This window comes from Mobula birostris, chromosome 13 (genome assembly GCF_030028105.1).
Source record: "Mobula birostris isolate sMobBir1 chromosome 13, sMobBir1.hap1, whole genome shotgun sequence".
NCBI lineage: Eukaryota > Metazoa > Chordata > Chondrichthyes > Myliobatiformes > Myliobatidae > Mobula > Mobula birostris.
This window is the reverse complement of record NC_092382.1, coordinates 80795028-80819592: the sequence shown is the minus strand read 5'-3', so window position 1 is coordinate 80819592 and position 24565 is coordinate 80795028. Positions and strand designations below refer to the sequence as shown.

The 24565-nt window shown below is 46.0% G+C and overlaps 1 protein-coding gene across 1 annotated transcript; it reads right to left on the bottom strand.

Annotated features, from left to right (window-relative positions):
* Positions 1-12385: 12385 nt before the first annotated feature.
* Positions 12386-14179, bottom strand: LOC140207409 (neuropeptides capa receptor-like). Its single transcript, XM_072275938.1, has 2 exons — positions 14128-14179; positions 12386-13296 (listed from the first exon to the last, which is right to left on the bottom strand). Exons 1-2 carry the CDS (start codon positions 14177-14179, stop codon positions 12386-12388), a joined length of 963 nt encoding a protein of 320 aa, XP_072132039.1.
* Positions 14180-24565: the final 10386 nt, after the last annotated feature.

Below are 24565 nucleotides of genomic sequence, written 5' to 3'. Positions count from 1 at the left end.
GAAGGATCACTAGATTCTGGAATGGTTTCAGAAGACTGGGAAACTGCAAATGTCACTCTACTCTTCAACAAGGGAGAGAGGTAGAAGAAAGAAAACTACCGTCCAGTTAATTTGACCTCAGTGGTCGGGAAGATGTCGGAGTCGATTATCAAGAATGAGTTCTCAGGGTACTTAAGACACGTGATAAAATAGGCCGTATTCAGCATGGTTTCCTCAAAGGAAAATCTTACCTGACAAATCTGTTGGAATTCTTTAAATACATAGTCGGCAGGAGAGACAAAGGAGAATCGGATGATGTTATGTACTTGGATTTTCAGAAGGCCACAGAGGCTGCTTAACAAGCTCCGAGCATTATAGGAAACATTCTAGCATGCATTGGCATGAGAGTGGGAATAAAAGGAGCCTTTTCTGGTTGGTTGCCGGCGACTAGTGGTGTTCCACAAGGGTCTGTGTTGATGCTGATTCCTTTTAGAGTTTTGTCAATGATTTGGATGGCTTTGTAACTAATTTTGCAGACAATATGAACATAGGTGGAAAGGAGAGGCTACAGAGGGACATAGACAGATTAGAAGAATGGTAAAAATTTGAGGTGCAAAGGACCTTGGGAGTCTTTGTGCAGAATTTCTTACATGTTGATTTGCAGGTTGAGTGTGTGGTGAGGAAGCAAGTGCAATGTTAGATGAGTAGAATAAAAAGAAAAACAAGGATGCTCTGTTAAAACTTTATAAAGCACTGCCGAGGCCTCACTTGGAGGGTTGTGAGCGATGTTGGGCCCCTTATCTTAGAAAAGATGTGCTGAAACTGTAGAGGGTTCAAAACAGCAACATCGAGAGCGCCCTGACCAGCTGCGTCGCCTTCTGGTACGGGAATTGAAAGGCTTCTGGCCACAAGTCCCTGCAAAAGATCGTGCTGACTGCTGGGAGAATCATCGGATTCTCTCTTCTACCCATCAGAGATATTTATCAGGAGCGCTGCGTCCGCGGGTCCATCAGCATTCACAATGATCCTTCCCATCTATCCCACAAATTCCTTGGCCTCCTACCATCAGGAAGGAGAAACTGTGTCATTAAGGCAAGATTGTTAGGATAGGCAACAGCTTCTTCCCCAGACAGTAGAATTATTGAAACACCTATCACCACGCAGTTCTCGTCACATATGAATCGCCAGTAGTGTTATACTTTTCTCTTTTTAACTTGCATTGCATATATTAATATCTGTTAACTTATCTGTTGTAATATTACTTGATGGGATATGTGTGTGAGTTTTTGGGACTGTATTGCTCTGGAGGAGTGTTGATTCCGTTGCTAGTATACATGAGAACAGTTGAATGACAATAGACGGAACTCGAACTGGAACTCTCTTCCTCAAAGGCCAGTGGAGTTCTGGCTATGTCGGAGCTTGCGAATTCTTGATTTGATATGGAGTGAAGAGCTATGGCGCCGGTGATGGTGAGGTGGGGGAATGGGGAATGGAGGTAATGGTCAAATCAACCATGTCCTGATTGAATAGATGCTGCTGCGTGTTCCTATATCTATATTCGTATGTTCACATGAAATACTTGGATTGGCATCGTTCAGCACAGACAGGGTAGGACGAAAGGTATTTTCGTGTGGTGTACTTTTCTGTGCTCTAAGGATTTCCATTGGTACTGACAATTGAATTTAGTTATTATTTGCCTTCACATTTGTTTATAATGAAGTTTTAAATAATTGAGCAGAAAATGAATAATGCTACATTATTGGAAAAATATTGATATTTCCATATGGTGTGAAATATTTCTCAATCAGGCGTGGGAACCGAACCTCTGTGGAGTTGTGGTGGGGGAGACGCACTTGCTGAACTGTATGGGGGTTGGCGGTGGTGCGGTCACAGGGTGATAGACACGAACGTGCCTGACAGAATCAGAATCCAGTTCAATATCACTGGCGTATGTCGTTAAATGTGTGACCTTGCGGCAGCAGTACATTGCAATGCATAGTATTGAAAAATAAACCATAACTTACAGTAGGAAATGTATATAAAACTAACTACATCGTACAAAAAGAAAGCAAAAAGAAAACAAAAAAAAAAGATAGTATTCCTAGGTTCAATGTTCATTCGGAAATTTGATGGAGGAGGGGAAGAATATGTTCCTGAAAAGTTGTGTGTTTGTCTTCAGCCTCCTGTCCCTCCTTCTAATGGGAGCAATGAGTGAAAGGTAGGGTTCCTTAATGCTCGACATCTGCTTTTGGAGACATCGCCTTCTGAAAGTGCCATCGATGCCGGGAAGGCCAGTGCCCATGATCGATGTGGCTGTGTCTGCAACCGTTCCGATCCTGTAGAGTTTCGCCTCCGTAGCAGATGTGGATGCAACCAGTTAGATTGCTCTCCACCGGACATCTGTAGAAAACAGCGAGTGTCTTTAGTGACTTACCAAGTTTCCACAAACTTCTTTGTAATTGCACGAATATGTTGGGGCCAGGAGAGATCTTCAGAGGTGTTGATACCCGGGAACTTGAAACTGCTCACCCATTCCATTGCTGGCCCCTAGATAAGTACTGATGTACGTTTCCTCGACTTCTTCTTCGTGAAGTCCACTACGAATCCCTGGGTCTTACTGACGTTGCCCGCAAGGTCACGATATCATTCAGCCAGCTAAACCTATCTCGCTGACCTGCTCGTCACCACCTGAAAATCTGTCAAGTATATTTGTGTCATCGGCAAATGTATATTTGGTGCTCATGGGTGTAGAGAGAGTAGATCCGTGGACTATGGATGCATCCCTGAGCTGCACCAGTGTTGATCGTCAGCGAAAAGAATTTGTTATTTCCGATCCGGACTGTCTGTGGTCTCCCGGTGAGTAACTCAAGGATTCATTTGCTGAGCGAGGTACAGAAAGCCAGGTTTTGGACTTTGTTATTTGACTCGATGGTATGATTATATCCAACGTTCATAAAAAGAAATTAATAAAAAAACAACATGATGTAGGTATTGATCTTGTCCATGTGATTCTAGGGAGAGAGAATAGCCATTAAGACTGCATCCTCTGCCGACCTGTCAGGGCAGTAGGCAGATCACAGCGGGACCATGTCCTTGCTCAGGCAGGAGTTGATTTTCGCCATGACCGACTTCTCAAAGCATTCCATCATAGTATCTGAGTTGAACTGAATGACAGTTGTTAAGGCAGCTCACCATGCTCTTCTTGGACATTGGCATGATGTCGCTCGATTGAAGCAGCTGAGAGCCTCCGACTACAGCAGTGAGAGATGGAAAATGTCCCTGAGCACTTCCGCCCGTTGGTTGGCACTGCTTTCAAATACCCAAACAGGTAAGCCATCAGGGTCTGACCCTCTTGAAGATGTTCTGACGTTTAGTTCCGAGACAGAGATCACAAGGTAATCAGGTGCTGCAAGGACATCATTGTATAACTTTAAAATAATCTATCGATAATAAAACATAGCGATATCGGCGAATCCCACACTGCAGACATTGTTGCGACTGCAGATCCGCTGTAAACAACTGGAAGCGCGGGTGCGGACCTGGTCTGCGGATATGATTGAAGCTCAGAGGCCTGGACCCACTCTCAATCTTCTGCTTTCGGGTGTACGGTCTCTAGAAAATATATCTGAAGACTATAGAACAAGATGGTCGTTTTGGACGGACATCAGAGACCGCTGTGTACTTCATGATAACTTGGCTCACCTCCGCTATTTTGGACGCAGCACTACAGCTTGATGGCTAGACCTTAATCTGCAAAGACAGGGCAGTTTAGTCTTTTAAAGACAAAGGCGGTGGAATACCCTTATGACTGTTGTGCACAGACGTATCGGTGGTGTCTCTGTCCTGTTCACCTGACGCAGAGCATCCAGTGGTGAAATGCAGTGAGTTTTATCAGTCTAGGGAGTTTCCCTCTATCAGGCTAGTACTGGTATACAGTCGAATTCGGGTGAGCGTTAGGCAGGCACCGGAGCTGCTAACCAGATTGATGCCGTCCCTGTCACTGTGGTGAGGTTACCTTGGCAGGCTTGATGAAGTCCCTGAAAAACTATCGCCAACATATCACTTTTGTCAGCCTGTAAAGATATTTCCTGATCCGCGGGGGGGGGGGGGGGGTCCGTTTGCATTGTGTGTGTTACTTGCTAGCAGTCACTATGCAAGTCTTCATTTAATGACTGTGCAGCCATCGTGTCTATCATTGAGCGGAATCTCTGTGAATCGTTGTTCACATTCCCTGTCAATCACTGGGCAGATTCCCTGTCAATCACTGGGCGGGCAGCCTGTCAATCACCGTGCGGATTATCTGTCATTCATAGGAAGTACCTCTGACAGACATTGAGCGGACTGTCTGTCGATCACTGCATAGACAGCCAGTCTATTGCTGGGCAGATTCCCAATCAATCACCGGGCAGACCAACATTGTCTATTCTGACAAGTGTAATGGCACGTGTAACTGAACCGACGTCTTGATCATGCAACTAGCGGTAAATCACAGTGATTGTTCTGAAGTGCAGCTCCCAGGGTTAATGGTAGAATTTTCGTTTACACTGGCACAGAATGAACAGAGGTAACCTGTCCCAACTGTTCTGTTTACAAAGCACGACACGTGTGGCTTACCACGGAGAGACGCGCTGATAAATCTGTGTATTTAGTTAATGATTGTCACCAAGAGCTGATTTTTAACCAGAGAGAGTGTTTACTTGCCTGCAAAGCCCATGGAGCAGTGTCACATTGTTCGGGGTGGTAACAGAATCCGTAGCCGCTCTAACAGGTAGGACACACTGAACAATAAAGATCAGCAAGGCTTTAGGCACTATTTGATTGAATTGGTATTTGTGTGGTTCAATGCAAGCGCCGGGGAGCAGGGTGTGGAGTTGCCTGCTGATTAAGGCGAAGTCCAGGTTTACGAGCGGGTTATCAACTGCACTTTGCTCAGGGTGCAATGATCCGTTTGGACCCAAAAAATTCAGGCGCTCCGATTCGCTAGGAACAGAATCGGGAGCTCATCATGAATTAAGGACAGAACCTGGGAGCGCTATGGTGTTTGCATACGTACACTTGTCACAGCAGTATTTCCAGAGTTTCTACCAGTTCAATATTGTCTTTGAGATTGTGCTGTTTTACGGATCTGTGTGTGTTCACTTAATGAATCCTTTGCTTCAGTATTCACTTCGGAAAAGGACCTTAGCAATTGTTTGAGTGACTTACAGCGGACTGAAAAGCTTGAGCATATAGACATTAAGAAAGAGGATGTGCTGGAGCTTTTGGAAAACATCAAGATAGATAAGTCACGTGGACGGACGGGATACACCCCAGGTTACTATGGGAGGCAACGGAGGAGATTTCTGAGCCTCTGGAATGATATTTGCATCATCAATGGGGATGGGAGAGGTTCCGGATGATTGGAGGGTACCAGATGTTGTTTCCTTATGCAAGAAAAGGAGTAGAGATAGCCCTGGAAATTATATATCAGCGAGTCTTACTTCAGTGGTTCGTAAGTTGATGGAGAAAATCCTGAGAGGCAGGGTTTATGAACATTTGGAGATGCATAATACGATTAGAAACAGTCAGCATGGCTTTGTCAAAGGAAGGTCGAGCCTTATGAGCCCGACTGAATTTTTTGAGGATGAAACTAAACACACAGACACATTGATGAAGGTAGAGCAGTAGATGTAGTGTATATGGATTTCTGCAAGGCATTTGATAAGGTACACGATGCAAGGCTTATAGCGATCCAAGGGGACCTTGCTTTGTGGATCCAGGATTGGCTTGCCCACAGAAGGCAAGGAGTGGTTCTCGACAGGTCATATTCTGCATGGAGTTCGTTGACCAGTGGTATGCATCTGGGATCTGTTCTGGGACTCTTACTCTTCGTGATTTTTATAAACGACCTGGATGAGGAAGTAGAAGTATGGTTTAGTAAGTTTGCTGATGACACAAAGGTTGGGTGTGTTGAGGATAGTGGAGAGGACTGTCAGAAGTTACAACGGGACATAGATAGGATGCAAGACTGGGCTGAGAAGTGGCAGATGGAGTTCAACCCAAATAAGTGAGAGGTGATTCAATTTGGTAGATCAAATATGACGACGGAATATAGTATTAATGGTAAGACTCTTGGTAGTGTGGAGGATCAGAGGGATCTTGGGGTCCGAGTCCATAGGACACTCAAAGCTGCTGCACAGAATGACTATGTGGTTAAGAAGGCATACAGTGCTTTGGCCTTCATCAACAGTGGGATTGCGTTCAGGAGCAGGGATTTAATGTTACAGCTATATAGGACCCTGCTCAAGCCCATTTACTGTGATCAGTTGTGGTCACCCTACTGCAAGAAAGACGTGGAAACTAGAGAAAGGCTGTAGAGGAGATTTACAAGAACTTTGCCTAGGTTGGGGAATATGAGAATAGATGGAGAGAACTTGACTTTTTCTCCTTGGAGCGATGGAGGATGAGAGATAAGCTGATACAGGTGTACAAGATGATGAGAGGCCTTGATCGTGTGGATAGCCAGAGGCTTTCTCCCAGGGTTGAAATGGCTAGCTCGAGAGGGCATAGTTTTAAGGAGCTTGGACATAGGTACAGAGGAGATGACTTGGTGTAATTCTTTTTTCTTAGGCAAAGAGCGGTGAGTGCATGGAATGGGCTGCCGCCAATGGTGGTGGAGGCGGATACGATAGGGTTTTTAAGAGACTCCTGGATAGGTACATGGAGCTTAGAACAATAGAGGGTTTTGGGTAATGGCAGTGATTTCTAAAGTAAGGACATGTTCGGCATAACACTGTGGGCCGAAAGGCCTGTATTGTGCTGTAGGTTTTCTATGTTTCTCTGTTGAACTTCCCTGTCACTGATATGAGAGTCATCAATTAATAGTCTCCAAGATTACCCCTGGTTTTCTTCTTGGATAACGGATCAACATTGGCTGCTCACCAGTCCCCCATGACCTTACCTGTGGATAGGGAGGACGCAAGATTATTGGTCAAAGTCCCAGCCATCTCTTCCCTTGCCTCTCTCAGTAACGCAGAATATACCACATCAGGCTCTGTGGGCCTATCCACCTCAATAACCTTTAAGAGACCCACCATTACCTCTTCCTTTACTTAGAAATGCCCTTGTAAATTAACACATTCGGCACTCATCTCCCCATTCTCCACGTCCTTCCCCTTGGCAAATGCTGATGTACGGTAGTCACTCAGGACCTCACCGGTATCCTTTGCATCCAAACAAATGTTCGGCCCTTTATCCTTGAGTATCCCACACTCTACCTAGTTATTTTCTTGATCCTGTTTATTTACAGAAGGCCTTGGAATTCTCTTTAGTTCTACTGGCCAGGGACTTTTCATAGACATTCCTGACTTTCCTAATTCCCTTTTTAAGTTCTTCTTTGGCTTCTTTTTACTCATCCAGAGCTCCGTCTGAATCTACCTTCCTAAACTTTACATATATTTTTCTTTTACTCTTTCACTGGATTCATGACTTTTTGATTTTCGCGGTTCTCTTGTTATTCTTGTCCTTCCATCAGACTGGAACATAACTGTGCTGTAGGCTGCGCTGTTGGTCCTTTCACACCCTCCACAGTTGATTCTCCCGAGTTACTGCTGCCTGCTTCTGGTAATTTGCCCTGTTCCTCTTTAAGCTCCCCTGCAATGTCCATCCTTATCCGTATCTAACGTTATACTGAAGGAGTTGAGTTCACTCTTCCCTAACTGTTCACTCATTGAATATTCAGTCACCTGCACCAGTGGAGTCCAACTCCTCCTCTATATAGTCATATTCTGCCGTAACAAATTCTGCCTGAAATAAACTACTTGCACTAAGGAGGTTTCCCTTCATATGAAGTAAGTTAAGGACTCTGATGACAACCCTGTAATTGTACACCTTCCCTTAATCTGCCTCCACACGTGTTCCTCAATGTTAGACATACTGTATCTGATTCAGAGACCATAACCATAAGACATAGGAGTGGAGCAGAGTTAGGCCCATTGGCCCTTCGAGTCTGCTCGGTCATTCACTCAAGGATTATCCTTTCTTTCCCAACTCAGCCCCACTCCTCGGCTTCTCCCCATATCCTTTGATATCGTGTCCAATCAAGAACCTAACAAGCTCTGCCTTAAATGCACCCAACGACCTGGCCTCTACACCTGCCCGTGATAACAAATTCCACAAGTTCAGCAGAAACGTATCTGCATCTCGGCTTTAACTGGACGGTCCTCTATCCTGAGGTTCTGCCGTCTTGCCTTAGGTTCCATCTACTCTGTCTAGGCCTTTCAACATCGAAAAGGCTTCAGTGAGATACCCCCTCATCTTTCTTAATGCGAGCGAGTACAAACGCAGAGCTATTAAACATTGTTCGTATGATATCCATTTTATTCCTGGATTCAGCCTGGTTAACCTCCGCTGAACCTACTACAATGCCATCGCGCATTTTCTTAGATAAGGATCCCGAAACTGCTCACAATACTCAAGATAAGGCAATAAAACCTCAGCACCACATCACTATTTTTATATTCTTGTCCTTTTGAAATGCACTGCCATGTGTCGCTGGATTCTCGATTTCTTGACAGGAAGACCACAGTCAGTCCGTGTTGGCAGGAACATCTATGACTCCATGACACTGAGCACTGGATCCCCACAAGGCTGTGTGCTTAGCCCATTGCTATTTACACTGCTAACACATGACTGTGCAGTCAGATACAAGGAGAACCTGATCATTAAATTTGCAGATAATACCACAGTGGTGAGGTTCATCAGAAAAAATGATGAATCTATGTACACGGAGGAGGTCAAACACCTAGAGAGCTGGTGTAGGGATAACAACTTGATGCTTAATGTCACCAAAACCAAGGAGATAATCGTCGATTTCAGACGGTCTCAGTCTGAGCACACACCCCTCAGCATCAGCGGCTCTACAGTGGAGAGACTGGAAAACATCAAGTTCCTTGGGGTGCAGATCTCGGACAATCTCACCTGGTCCAGAAACACCACTGGGATTGTGAAACGGGCCCAGCAGAGATTGCAGTTTCTGAGGAAGCTTAAACAAGCATCACTCCCCACTAACATCTTAACTACATTCTACAGAGGCGTGGTTGAGAGTGTGCTGACCTTTTGCATCACAACCTGGTACTCCAGCTGCACTGCTGTCGACAAAAGAGCCTTGCAGAGGGTGGTTAGGGGTGCAGAGAAGGTTATTGGGGTCTCCCTACCTTCTGTCCAAGACCTCTTTCAGAGTCGATGCCTCCAGAAGACACGATACATCATTAAAGACCCCTCACACCCTCTCCATGAACTGTTTGTTCTTCTGCCATCAGGCAAACGTTACAGGAGCATCAAAACTAAAACCACAAGGCTACTAAACAGCTTCCTCCCACAGACAGTCAGACTGCTAAATAGCTGCTCTACCTGACTCTACTTTGAACACTTTTAACGTGCACTGGACACTTATAACTGATATGTGGCTGTTGTGTTTTACTATTTATTGTTATGTTTATTATTTAGTGTTGCATTTGTTATAGAAATCATAGAAAATAGGTGCAGGAGTAGGCCATTCGGCCCTTCGAGCCTGCACCGCCATTTATTATGATCATGGCTGATCATCCAACTCAGAACACCGCCCCAGCCTTCCCTCCATACCCCCTGACCCCCGTAGCCACAAGGGCCATATCTAACTCCCTCTTAAATATAGCCAATGAACTGGCCTCAACTGTTTCCAGTGGCAGAGAATTCCACAGATTCACCACTCTCTGTGTGAAGAAGTTTTTCCTAATCTCGGTCCTAAAAGGCTTCCCCTCTATCCTCAAACTGTGACCCCTCGTTCTGGACTTCCCCAACATCGGAAACAATCTTCCTGCATCTAGCCTGTCCAATCCCTTTAGGATCTTATACGTTTCAATCAGATCCCCCCTCAATCTTCTAAATTCCAACGAGTACAAGCCCAGTTCATCCAGTCTTTCTTCATATGAAAGTCCTGCCATCCCAGGAATCAATCTGGTGAACCTTCTCTGTACTCCCTCTATGGCAAGGATGTCTTTCCTCAGATTAGGGGACCAAAACTGCACACAATACTCCAGGTGTGGTCTCACCAAGGCCTTGTACAACTGCAGTAGTACCTCCCTGCTCCTGTACTCGAATCCTCTCGCTATAAATGGCAGCATACCATTCGCCTTTTTCACCGCCTGCTGTACCTGCATGCCCACTTTCAATGACTGGTGTATAATGACACCCAGGTCTCGTTGCACCTCCCCTTTTCCCAATCGGCCACCATTCAGATAATAACCTGTTTTCCTATTTTTGCCACCAAAGTGGATAACTTCACATTTATCCACATTAAATTGCATCTGCCATGAATTTGCCCACTCACCCAACCTATCCAAGTCAACCTGCATCCTCTTAGCATCCTCCTCACAGCTAACACTGCCACCCAGCTTCGTGTCATCCGCAAACTTGGAGATGCTGCATTTAATTCCCTCATCCAAGTCATTAATATATATTGTAAACAACTGGGGTCCCAGCACTGAGCCTTGCGGTACCCCACTAGTCACCGCCTGCCATTCTGAAAAGGTCCCGTTTATTCCCACTCTTTGCTTCCTGTCTGCTAACCAACTCTCCACCCACACCAATACCTTACCCCCAATACCGTGTGCTTTAAGTTTGCACACTAATCTCCTGTGTGGGACCTTGTCAAAAGCCTTCTGAAAATCCAAATATACCACATCCACTGGTTCTCCCCTATCCACTCTACTAGTTACATCCTCAAAAAATTCTATGAGATTCGTCAGACATGATTTTCCTTTCACAAATCCATGCTGACTTTGTCCGATCATTTCACCGCTTTCCATCTGTGCTGTTATCACATCCTTGATAACTGACTCCAGCAGTTTCCCCACCACCGACGTTAGGCTAACCGGTCTATAATTCCCCGGTTTCTCTCTCCCTCCTTTTTTTAAAAAGTGGAGTTACATTAGCCACCCTCCAATCCTCAGGAACTAGTCCAGAATCTAACGAGTTTTGAAAAATTATCACTAATGCATCCACTATTTCTTGGGCTACTTCCTTAAGCACCCTGGGATGCAGACCATCTGGCCCTGGGGATTTATCTGCCTTCAATCCCTTCAATTTACCTAACACCACTTCCTTACTAACATGTATTTCGCTCAGTTCCTTATGATTGCACTGCCCCTGAGAAACGCTGTCTCATTCTGCCCTGCAGAGCTGATGTGCGGTTAGAATGACAATTACGTTTTTTTTTGAATCTTGAATCTTTGAATGTTAACATTGCATTTGCCTTCCCCACCAGCGACTCTACCTGCACGTTAACATTTAGGGTGTTCTGCACAAGGATCACCAAGTCCCTTTGCATTTCAGATTTTTGGATTTTCTCCTGTTCAAAAAAAAATCTGCACTTTTATTTCTACTACCAAAGTGCATAACTATGTATTTTTTAATAGCGTACGTCATTTGCCTCTCCCTTGCCTATTCTCCTAATCTTTCTAAGTCCTTCTGCACCCTGCCTGTTTCCTCAATACTACCTGCCCCTCCACCTATCTCGGTATCGTCTGCAAACCTTACAAAAAACAAACAAAGGAATAAAAAACATCTTTTCCATCAGCAAAGTTCTGCATATAGAGCATAAAAAGAAGCGGTTCCAAACACCAACCCTGCAGAACACCAGTAGTGACTAGCAGCTAACCAGAAAAGGATCACTTTTTTCATAATCGCAGCCTCCTAACAATCAGCCAATATAACACGGAATCATTCATTTTACTCAACAGGAATGAATGGTGGAGCAGACTCGACGGACCGAATGGCGTACTTCTGCTCCTATATCTAATGGTCTGATGGTCTTATAGAATGCGTAATCAAACACTATAAAACCAAGTTCACTCAAAGATTCCGAAAATATTAAATACACAACAACGCTCATACCCTTAAGGTGACCTTTCTGCTCTTCTGTAAATATATTCCGATTACATAAACGAGTGGTTATTATTTGAGAGATACAACGTACTGTTCACATTTTTCCATAACGTGTTTATCTAAAGCAAAGAACATGAAGGATCGTGTAGGCTACTGACGTTCTTTTTTTTTTGCATTTCATTCTTATGCAAGGAATGAGATGCATTTCTGCCGATTTTGACTTGAATGTCCTCAGATGCTGACCCACTCTATCATCGTGGAAAGGGAAGCTCACGTGACGCGAGCGGGAATATAGTGACAAAAAATAAAAACGAAAGGTAGGGTGAGTTTAATAATTGGTAGCAGCAGGAGGTCGCGGGCTGTGGTTGCCGAAGTGTCCGGTCCCGTGCCGTATCTCCCTCCGGCACTAAACCAGTTTGATTCTCGCCGCTGCCATGTTCTTCGAAGTTTCCAGATCTGTAGTGTCAAGATGGAAAACACTGTAAACAACTCAGAGAAGAGCTTAGGTATTTTGTTTATTAATTAGCTGAATAATTGACGTGAGCGGATATTTCGCTGCGCTGATGAACTGCTGTCTGAACTTAGACTGAGTTACCCCCAAAATAAACGTGTTTGTGCAGCAACTTAATATCATCAGCATGTCTCCGGTGTGTTGAAAGATGTATTCTGAATCATTGTAAGTATTTTGATCCAGTCCAGCAATGGTGTTATAAAGGAGTTGGGCAACACTCACCGACCACAGGATGATGAAGCTTCCGGAGATGGTGAGAAGTAAGATCACAGACCTCCTCCTGCTCTCCATCTCCGGGTCACTGCGGTTCTCCGCCTTGCTCTGACCCCTCAGCCCCTTACGGACGCGACTAGTCACTAAAATGTGTCTGACTGTCAGAGCGTTGAACAGGAGTATTAACACGAACGGGAGTGATGGCGTTAGAACGGTAGAAAGCCGATCGTATCCCACCCACCCGGGATCGGTATAAGTACCTGGTTTTCGAACACAGTCCCAGGGTATATTGTCAACCACTTTCAGTGGATGGTATATGAATAAGTATGGCATGTTAATAAAACAGAGCAGAACGCCAGTTGTTGTTAGAACTACAGCCGCAGTTTTCCCGGCGCAATATTTTATTTTCCACTTCTGGCAACAAATGGCGACAAACCGATCAAATGTAAAAGTGACGGTGAACCAGACAGAACAGTCTGTTGCTGCCTCGCCCGGGACAGCGATCACACTGCACACGGGGGTGATGTCCAGGAAAGTCCCGGGGAAGTAATAATAACCGACCCGCCGCAATATCACCGCAAACACGATGGTCAGTAGATCCGCCACTGCCGTAGCCACCAGGTAGCGAGTTGAGCAGGCAGAGGGGCCGCATTTGCCCCAGTACAGGATCACAATCGCCACTAAATTCACTGGGAGAACAGCAAAAATACTGTTAGTCACTGTCTCGACGCTCCCTGTGACGCAGGGAAGAAATAGGCTGACGGTGCAGAGTCTAACTCTTAAGTGATACTCTCCCTTCAAACCACCGGCGATCGGCTTGCCCCAGTCTATCCAAATGCAGACATTTCTTAAACCACGGCGCCATACCTATCAAGGCGCACAAAATGCTAGAGGAATTCAGCAGGCCCGGCCGCGTCTATGGAGATAAGTACAGTCGACGCTTCGGCCTGAAACCTTGACTCTTATATATGTTCTATCTGTCCTGCTGAGTTCTTCCAGCATTTTGTGTGTGTTGCTCGGTTTTCAGCGTCTGATTTTCTATTGTTTGACATAAATTTCAATTTAAATGTAAAGCATGTTGCTCTATCGATACGGAATAACACCACGTACAGGAGACGACCGATCATCAAGGATTAACGACGATAGCGGCTTTACATTGTTAAATCAAAACCTCCTGCCATTAATCCTCAAAATAAATCAATTTCTCCGATCTTCCACTGTACGTCTGTTTCAACTACTGATTTATTTTTAGCCGAGGTCGCGGATTAATCTGCAAGGGAACTTCTGAATGAACACAGGGTTTTACCACAATGTCTGCACCGCACTCACTGATACAGCGACATCACAACGCTGTCGGCAACTGAACGAGTCCAAAGACCGCACACATAGAACCGCAAATGTTAGTCTGTTCATGTTCTGACCAGGAACAGCGACAACACCAATGCTCATGAAATATATCTTCCTCACAGGGTAAAATGTTTCAAGCATGCTGTGTGAGATTCAGCCTGTCTTCCAGCTACCCGCGATCTCGCTGAAGAAACTCTGAGCTGAGGAATCTCCAAGGTTATTCATTTATACTCGCTTCAGCATACTGAATACTCAATACTACACAAGGCTGACGTGTCTTTCAACAGCTGGGGTAAAATTAAACGTCATGACATTCAAATCCCAATTGTGATAAGGTATGGTCCGCTTAACACAAAATTGCAAATCTCAAAGATGAGGAAATATCGACTCTAAAAATAGTGAATGCTCAACTCTCGGTTTCATGATAGTTATTGCTGATCATGTGATTCCCATTCTGTACTGTTACTGAGAACTCCTGAATGAACACCGAGTTTGCCACCATGTCTGCACCGCACTCACTGATATACCGGCTTCACAAAGCTGTCGGTAACTGAAAGAGTCCACAGACTATTTCCAAAGCTCCAAAGCTACATTTCACTGAGGGGATCGTCTCCGTTATAGATCTTGCAATAAAAGTATTCAAAAATATTGTTTGAACATTACTGTAATAAGATGAAAAATTTGAAACGTTGATCACATTAGTTGCAAGACAAAAGCAATGTTGCTGGAACTCTGCAGATCAGGGCGCATCTATGGAAATGAGTAAACTGTCGACGTTTCTGGCCAAGACACTTCTTCTGTCACAATGGGGTGCTGGGAACAGACCCAAATGCAGCACACAGACACTGAAGTACAAGGAACAGGATCTGACTAGAGTAGGGACGTGACAGGATTCAGACCAGGAGCAGGGACAAGAACGCTGACCTGGGCTAGGGAAAGCGGGACCAGGACTAGGAACCATGGACTAGGAGACAAGGCTACGACTCCGAGCCCGAGACTGGACAAGGACCCAGAACCTGGGTCTTGCCTCGGGCTCGGACCCCAGAACCAGGCAAGGACATGACATGGCCTCAGGACAGGACGTGGCTGGGGTCCAGAGGCCTGAGCTTGGAGACAAGACAAGGCTTGGACTCCAAGGCCGTGACTCGACAAGGACCCTGAACTTGGGCCCGGACCCCAGAACCAGGTAAGCACATGACATGGCTTCAGGCTGGGGTCTCGGGTCTTGAGAATCACTTCAGGCTGGGGTCTTAGGTCTTAGCCTGGCTGCAGGCTGGGGTCTTGGATCTTGAGCTTGGCTTGGGATCCTCGAGGCTTGGGTTCTTGGATCTTGGCTGCGGGATCCTCGAGGCTTGGGTTCTTGGAGCTTGGCGGCGGGATCATGGAGGCTTCGGTTCTTGGAGCTTGGCTGCGGAATCGTCGAGGTTTGGGTTCTTGCAGCTCAGAGACAGACTGGGAACCGAACATTAACATAGAGCCGGGATTTATTCTTCGATAGGCCGGGACTCATCTTTAACATGACACTAACATGAGACAGGACAGAACATAGACATAGAGCCGGGACTTATGCTAAGACAAGCCGGGACTCAGCTTCATCCCCGCTCCAACGTGCGACAGGTCCCACCGTCAGGTAACGGCAGAACGTCCGGACTTACCCAAAAGAGGAGAGGACAAGACATGACAGATACCTCCGGCAGGGCAACGGGAAAACGGTCTGACTTACCCCACGGAGGCGAGGACAAGACAAGACAGGACCCTCCGCAGGGCAACAACAGAACGGCCTGACTTACCCCACAGAGGCAAGGACAAGACAAGACAGATCCCCCCGCAGGGCAACGGCAAAACGGCCTGACTTATCCCACGGAGGCGAGGACAAGACAAGACAAGACAGGACCCTCCGCAGGGCAACAACAGAACGGCCTGACTTACCCCACAGAGGCAAGGACAAGACAAGACAGATCCCCCCGCAGGGCAACGGCAAAACGGCCTGACTTACCCCACGGAGGGGAGGACAAGAAGAGACAACACCAAAGAACGACAGACAGTTCCATCTCTGCTCCGGGGTAGCTTCGAGTCTCAGTTCGGCCAGCAACCTCAGCTGGCCCGGGAAACAGCCGAATCCATACCGCAAAGACAGCTCCAACTACCGACAGCAAGGCTCCATGAGGTGATGGCTCCCCAACGCGGCCTAAAGATGGCAATTGGTTGCTCTAGCCTTCCAGCAACAGGTTGCTCCTAGGGGATCATGACAAAACAAACCAGCAGCCCACACTCAACCCCAAGGCTACTTATATTCAAAGCCCCAAGATGGGAATCAGATGCCCATACTTAACTCAATCAAATGAGGGACAGCTGGAAGACCCGGAGCCCTGAGTCCATGGACCGGACCGTGAATCGGAATGTGGACTTCACGGGCCGGACCATGACACCTTCAAATCGATTAACGCTTTGTCGAGCACCTCAGTTCCATCAAGAGAAAGCTTTATTTCCCAGTGGCCATGCATTGTAATTCCCTTTTCCAATTCCCGATCAGTGGCCTCCTCTTGCCCTACGATGAGACCAGTCTCAGACTGGAGGACTAGCACCTTATAGTCCGCCTAGGTAAGCTCTGATATTGTGGCATTAATGTGGATATCTCTATCTTCCGGACTTTATGCCTCTCCATTCCCTCACCTTCAATTCACCATTCTGGGCTCTCACTCTTCCAGTCACCTACCTACCCCCTCTTCTTCGTCCCCGACCTCCTTCCCTTTCTTCCATGATCCACTGTCCTGTCCCATCAGCGTTATTTTTCTCCAGCCCTTTGCCTTTTACAATTATCACCTCCCTGGTTAGTTATTTCACACCCCCTCCCCCGACCTACGCACCTATCAGATTCTAGCTTATCCGCATTCCCTTTACCCACCCTTTTTACTCTGGCACCATCCCCGTTCACGTGAGGAATCGCTGCCCGAAACGTCGGCTGTTTATTCATTTCATAGATGGCTGTGACCTGCTGAAGTCCTGAAGCCTATGACAGAATGTATCATGTCGTTGCAATCCCTCGCACATTAAACCAGCTCCTATCAAGTTCTCACCAGTATGAAGCAAAGTAATTCAATCACCGTACACATGACACTCAAATTGGTGCAAATGCTTAAACCGAAGGAGCATCTGCATTTGTTATATTTGTATCAACAATGACAGTTGTTTTGCAGAGTGTCAGCGTTGTTGACAATGAGATAGAGAGTTGTACTTACTTACTTGACAATTTGATCTACACTTTCACTGCAAATAGGACACAACATTGTTTGTTCTGTTTCTCCCGTTGTGCTGCCCGATGTACTAATGCATTCAATGTTCTGAACTGAATGGAACACAGGAGGAGCCGTTCGCTGCCTCTAGACATTCGTTGTAGAAATAAGCCGACTGATTGTCAGTTGTGGAAAGAAATTCATCCTTTTTTCAGTTCGTCCTCGAAGGGCAGATAGGGGTCAATATTAATGTCGTGTTGAGTACAGTTCATGGATGTGTAGGGCTAAGGAATTCACATAGAGTGACATTTTCTCGAGAGTGATAAAGTAGAGACGGACAAAGTAATGCAAGTTGAAAATTCAATTAAGGTAGGATAGTAGACTGATAATATGGTGTTCAGTACAGTCCGAATTCCTGCCTTCACTGACGGCAGAAATAAAGATGAAATTGTATATAATATTGGTCAGACTAAAGAACTTCAATTTATTTTTTCAGTACCCCACCAGTAGAGGATGTGATTGCATTGGAATCGATGCACTGGGGTTTTATCAGGAAGTTACGGAAAGTAGAATATTTCAGATACTGTATCAGCGCCAGAATCTCTCAATATCTCCTTGAAGCGGAGGAGAAAGAGTTGCTTCTCACAGAAGATTTAAATTATTATTAGCGACGCACATGCGTTCAGTGGTGATACCATTTCTCCATGCCAGATGCATCTGATGAGAAGTGAATAGATTTAGTGGAGATGTAAATTTAAGCGCGTTGGCGTAGGATGTTGACTTTCTTCGTTTCAATTCAATGTCTGTAATTGACGCAGCGATTTAGCTGCAGAGCTAAATTATTCACAATGATGTGAGCGTTTACAACGATGACTCCACGATATTACAGAGTGATAGATAGATGGATAGAGAAGAGGTAAGGGAAACAACGACGGAAATTTGGTGTTCGGACTATCGAATATTTGCGAATATTTGATTGATGCCGAGCTCCCTGCTTTATTACACTTTAATTCTTATTCCACCGACATTCGGACTTATTTCTCTCTCCGCGGATTTCTCCTCTGCCATAGTTTCAATAGGTTGCAACACGTACATTTAACTTATACAATATACATCCTAAAATTCTTCGCAAATATCCACGGAAACAGGGGAGTACCCCAAAGAATGAATGACAATTAAATGTTAGAACCCCAAAGCCCCACCCTCAACTACCCCCTCCCACGTATAAGCAGCGGAGCATAAATGAGAAGAATGGCATCGTAACTTCCAACGAGATACTGCTGCGGAAGAAAACAAAGGCGTGTCCTGTTTGTAATTTGGCAGATGGCTGGCTGTCGGGTGTCAGTCAATTATTGAACGAGAAGCTGACCAATGAATATACAGATAAATGGGTGAGCATCAGGGAATTCATGAACATAATTTCGGGAAAATAAGGAGGTGTCAGAACGGGAAGTCGAGGAGGAGATGAATGCTTGCGAACAGGGGAAGTAACCTGCTTCGAAATTTGAACATAGGAAATGGACAAAGTCCGAGGCAGTGGGGCTGGGCGACATGCGAAGAGAGACAGAAGATAGGTGATGGGATCGCGGGAATCACTATCGCGGTGAAAGTTGCCGAGGTATTCAAACTTTACACATCGGCCGAAAATTACCCTTTGCTATCAGTTGACAATGCCTCCTTCCCAAATCCCGCTCCTCGTGCAGTACCGAGCATGCAACCTTTCTCCCAGCTTGCGCGCCTTTGAGGCGTCTGCGAAACCCGATTTACACGTTTTAAACCTCCAGTAATGAGCGCCCGCAAAGTTTAATTGTTCGGCCTTTACAGCTGATCTTGGCACAGAGACCCACAGAGCGGTGAGAGAATAATTCATTCAATCTTTCTACTCTCCTCCCCCCCCCCCCCAGTGAATTTAGTGTCGATGGTGATCCTGTCCCGGGGAAAGTGCGGCCTCTCCATCCGCACCACTCGCTACCTGGTGGCCGTGGGAACGGCGGATCTACTGACCATCGTGTTTGCGGTGATATTGTGGCGGGTCAGTTATTATTACTTCCCTGGGGCTTTCCTGAACATCACCGTCGTGTGCAGTGTGATCTCTGCCCTGGGAGAGGCAGTCACAGACTGTTCTGTCTGGTTCACCGTCAGCTTTACGTTTGATTGGTTTGTCGCCATTTGTTGTCAGAAATGGAAAACAAAGTATTGTACCGGGAAAACTGCGTCTGTGGTTCTGACAACAACCGGCGTTGTGTTCTGTTTAAATAATGTGCCTTACTTCTTCATATTGCAACTTGTGAAAGTGGTTGACAATATACCCTGAGATTACTCAACTAATTAACAAACAAAATATATAACCTCTTCTCAGAGGTGGTTTTAGTGATTTCCATCCGGACACTGCAGACAGACGGTAATCGGAGAACATGGTAGCGGGGAGAATAAAACTGGTTTAGAGCCCGAGAGAAACACAGCACAGGCAAACACACATTCACACCTTCAGCCCGCGACATCCACCTCCTGTCAATTATTAAACTCGCCCTATATTTTCTGTTTATTTCCCATCATATTCCAGCCCCTGTCACTGCCACAACCCTTTCGGTAATGATAAAGCGGGAGAGGATCCGCGGACATTCAAGTCCTAATCAGCAAAATTGCATCTTATTTGTTATTTTAATCTTTTGCATCAGAATGAAATGAAAAAGAGAGTCAACAGTCTATACGAGTTCACAGTAAACCACGCACTTATCCTTGGTATTCGATAAACCTGTAATGGAGAAATGTTTAGCACTAGAGAACTCCTGGATTGTGCAATATTCCATGGAACACCAAAATTCCTACTCTGCTTCAAGGACAAATGTCACTTCGCTTTCTGATTTATCAAAAATTTCCTTCCGAGCAAACTGCACGATGAATCTCTCCTGTATTCAGCGCAGTACAATCGCATGTTTAATATTACTTTCTTTTTTCTCAGGTAGAACCGGTAAAACTTGAGGAACAGACATGGGCAAAGAACTGATTTCTGAACTACGACGAATTTTTTTGGACTATTGCAGTGATCTTCATTATTGCCCTGCAGGTTTAATTGTTTAATGTTATCGTGTAGTCACTTTGGGATGATAGCAGCCGTATATATTACAATTGGGACAATGTATACCCTGTTCATGTATCGCAGACTTTTATTTTCCTCTTCCACGTCAGTATATTTCAGGTGTTTTTCACTTTTTGGCTTCTGCGTGTTGTGTGTGTCGGAATGCCCATATCTAGTCAGTAAATGTAATTTGCATGTTTATCCTGTGATAATATATCCGGACGTGAATCTTGTATCGTCCTATCTCTAGTAACCGATCGGTCGTAATATAATTGTTTGACTCCGACTCTAAAACTGGATCAGATTTGTATTTATAGTAATCTGTAGTATCTTTCATGATTGTATCTTAAAGCAAGATTTTGGTGAATGATTATTTCCACTTGATGGCGCCTGTGTAAGCATTCAAATTGCATATTCTGCTTTAGAGCCTGAGAGAGGCATAACACTTCGTATTGAATTTGTTACTCTTTTAATGTGCATTTCTGTTATTTTTGTGTCAACCACCTGGTCCTGTATTAACACAAAGAACCTCTCAGTATCTAGGAAGAGATTTCGAACCTTTAGCCTGGCGTCAGACGCTTTATGTTGACACCTCTCTGTTCAGATCCTGGGGATCCCATCCATGGACAATTATGCTGATCCAGTGGTTAACTCTTTCTTCTACAGCAGAGTTTCCCAACCTATTTTAGCCCTTTTAGTGCCGCGAGTCAGGCTGAAATGCCGAGCACCCTGGTTGCTCATTTATGCATCCCCAGCAACGTCTGTTACGTTGGTATGGTCGGACGAGATTGCCGAGTGTCAGACGCGATGTGATGACGAATGCACAAAGCCTGCAGAGCTATGGTTCTTCCTGTGTTTCAGTGCCACACCCTTTTCTGGAAGTGCCTGCTCTACTAACGGTCGGTCAGGTCTGGTGCCTCAAGTTACCGCCCCACCAAGAATCCTGACCGCCCCCTGGTGAGTGTCATTTGCTCCTAAGGCCATTTTAGGACTCGTAAGGCCAGTGATGGTGTGGGGATGGAACTGGACTCTCTCACGGTGGTGTCTCAAAAGAGGATGCTGTCTAAGTTGCATACCATCTTGGACAATGTCTCCCATCCACTACATAATGTACTGGGTGGGCACAGGAGTACATTCAGCCAGAGACTCATTCCTCTGAGATGCAGCACAGAGCGTCATAGGAAGTCATACCTGCCTGTGGCCATCAAACTTTACAACTCCTCCCTTGGAGGGTCAGACATCCTGAGCCAATAGGCTGGTCCTGGACTTATTTCATAATTTACTGGCATAATTTACATATTACTATTTAACTATTTATGGTTCTATTACTATTTATTATTTATGGAGCAATTATAACGAAAACCAATTTCCCCCGGGATTAATAAAGTATGACTGAGAACCTAAGACTAAGTAACCGCCCCTAGAGAGAATAACTGTTCTATTGTGATAATTTCTTCATCTTTCTGGGTTGAACATTCTTTTCAGCTCGGAATAGTATACGGTCACAACGTGTTGAATCCTGTTTTCGTTGATGCAAATACATCCTTAGAAGAGTTACTGTGAGTGGGACAGAGGGAATGGACCTCCCTCAACACTGTGAGTGTGTGCAACTTCCTCAACATCTTGCTCCCTCCTCTCTCCATAGTGGACTCACTTTATCTGTCACTCCATTTCTCCCCACTCTTCACCCTCCTCGCTCCTCAACTCTCATAATGGAGGCATTGGGAACGGACCCAAATGCAAGACACAGACACTGAAGTACTAAGAACAGGACAAGGTTTATCAAGAAAGCAAGGGGAGTCAGGAAGATACGTCACTGGACATGGACACAGGCCCTGGATGAGACAAGGACACCGAGACTGGGCTAGGACTAAGACTAGGAAAGCGGGAACTGGACAATGAACTTGGAACTAAGAGCCTGGGCTAGGATTCCGAGCAAAAGACTGGACAGTGACCCGGAATTTGCGGCTTGACTCGGGATTGCAACCCGGATCTAGGCGAGGACCAGACATGGCTACAGGACTGAACGTGGAACTCCTGCACAGGACGAGAACACAAAGCCTTGACTTGGACAGGACGACGTTCTTGGACTAGGCTTGGCTCGGCTCTTGGACTCGGCTTGGTTAGGATCTAGGGTACGGATCAGGGACTCCTCCTTGGGGCGCAGGGCCAGGACACTTTCTAGAACGCAGGGCCGGGATGACTGCTGAGGTAAACTGTCGAGGATTCGGATGGGGACTATCCAGCACAGACGAGGAATCTCCAGCACCGGGCTGGGTGAGAACACGAAGCCTTGACTTGGACAGGACTGGAAGGCGGTGCCTGGAACTTGGAACACAAGAACACAGAACAAAGACCCCTCCTTGGGAAAAGGACTTAGGTCCGGGGCATTACATAGAGTCAGGACCCTTCCTTGGGAACAGGACCTAGGACCGGGACTAATCTTTGACACGGACACTAAACACGGGGACACAAAGAGATAGTTCCAAACTCAATGGTAGATAGTTCCTTATCTTGGCGTGGTGAGGTTCCTGTCTCACTCCGGCGGCTGAACTTGACGGGGATCAGGCGAGGCTTCATGCAGAAGGGGAAGGGAAGAGTCCAGTAGGGAATCCTTGGTTTGAGAGGTATTCATGTGCCACTCCAAAACGAGAATCAGTTACCTCAATTAAGGCACCCAATGGAACAAGGGAAAACAGGAAAACCCGGAATAAGGAATCGACGGACCAGACTGTGAATGGGAATGTGGACTTCGTGGACCGGACCATGACATCAATTTCCACTCTATTTCTTCCTCCTCTTTCTCTCCCTTTCCTCCTCTCCTCCTCTCCACTCTTATCCTAATACATCCCTTCCCACTACCTCACCTCCCTCTCTTAATCCAGTCACTCCAACTTTCTCTCACTCTCACTTCCCTTCTCCTGTTTCTGTCTAGAAACCACACCCCCCACGCCGACACTGAATCTCCATCCGTGTTCATTCCAGGACAGCACCCCGTCCCTTTCAATGTGCGATGATGACATCCGCAAGATAAGTAGCCTTGTTTTGTTTGGACATCTGATCTTACTGGCATTTGGAGTCGGATGAAGCAGAGAAGGGAGAGAAAGAGACAGAGGTAGAGGAAGATGGATCAGGAGAGAAGGAGAAGTGGGAGAGGGCAGGAGGAGGGAGGGAGAGGGAGGAAGGAGAGGGGAGGGAGAAAGAGACAGAGAGAACAGGCTGAGTGGTGGTAGTGAAAGAGAGGGAGAGAGAAACTGAGTTAGAGAGAGCAAGAAGAGGCTGTTGGAGTTTTAGCGAGACAGACTGCGGAGAGATGGGAGGTAAGCAGCGGAGGCCTGAAACAGAGGGGAGCGAGACGGGGGCGACAACCAGTGAGAGGAGAAAAGGGTCCTGACGAAGGGTCTCGGCCCGAAGCGTCGACTGTGCCTCTTCCTGTGGATGCTGCCTGACCTGCTGCGTTCATCAGCAACTTTTATGTTTGTTGCTTGAGAGGAAAAAATGGCGGGAAATGAGATGGACTTAGGTGAGAAATAAACGGGAGCGAGTGAGGGGGAAGAAAGAGGCGTGGGAGAGAATGACCGAGGAGAGAGATTGGAGGGAATAGGGGAGGGACAATATATGGGGAGGTAAACTGGGATAGAAACCAGGGATTTTGGCGGGAAGATAAACGAGGGTAAGGGACGGGCTCTTTGATATCTCCGTCGATCAGTGAGAGAGAAACGGACACGGATTGTAAAAGGCAACTTATTTTAAATACTGTAGAGTCGTATGGAAATTTCTGGAATTCTAAATCTTCCATGTAAATTAATTTAGGATCAGTGAAGTGTTTATCTGTCTGTCTAACTGAGTGTACATTTGTTTTTAGGTTCGCTGCCCCGAGGGCGTGAAGGCGGATGGATGGATACATTTGACGTGGAGATAGAGGGGCTGGGCACTAAAGCATAGATCAGACACGGACGTGTTGAATAAACATAGTATCATAAGATTTCCTCCTCATCTCTCTTCTAAATTGATTTCCCTGTAGTCTGATGGTGTGCCTCCGGTCCTGGGCTCTGCACTGTGGGAAACATCCTCTCCACATCCACTCTGTCTCTGGTTTTCAGTTTTCGGAAATTCCCCTCCCCACCACATCCCCCCCCCCCCCACATCATTCTACTCTCCAGCGGGAACAGGCACAGAGACATAAAATACCATGAGCTGTGCTCTTGAGCGCCTTGTTAATAACCATCTGAAAATCCAAACGAACAGCATCCACTGCCTCTCCTTTGTCTATTCCGCCTGTTATTTCATCAAAGAATT

Bases quoted from the DNA above. Each gene is read 5' to 3' on its own strand.
- LOC140207409 (XM_072275938.1), bottom strand. From the start codon at position 14,179: ATGAATAACCTTGGAGATTCCTCAGCTCAGAGTTTCTTCAGCGAGATC. The intron at 13,297-14,127 runs GTAGCTGGAAGA...CTGTTCTCCCAG, and splicing joins TTTCTTCAGCGAGATCGCGG to TGAATTTAGTGGCGATTGTG.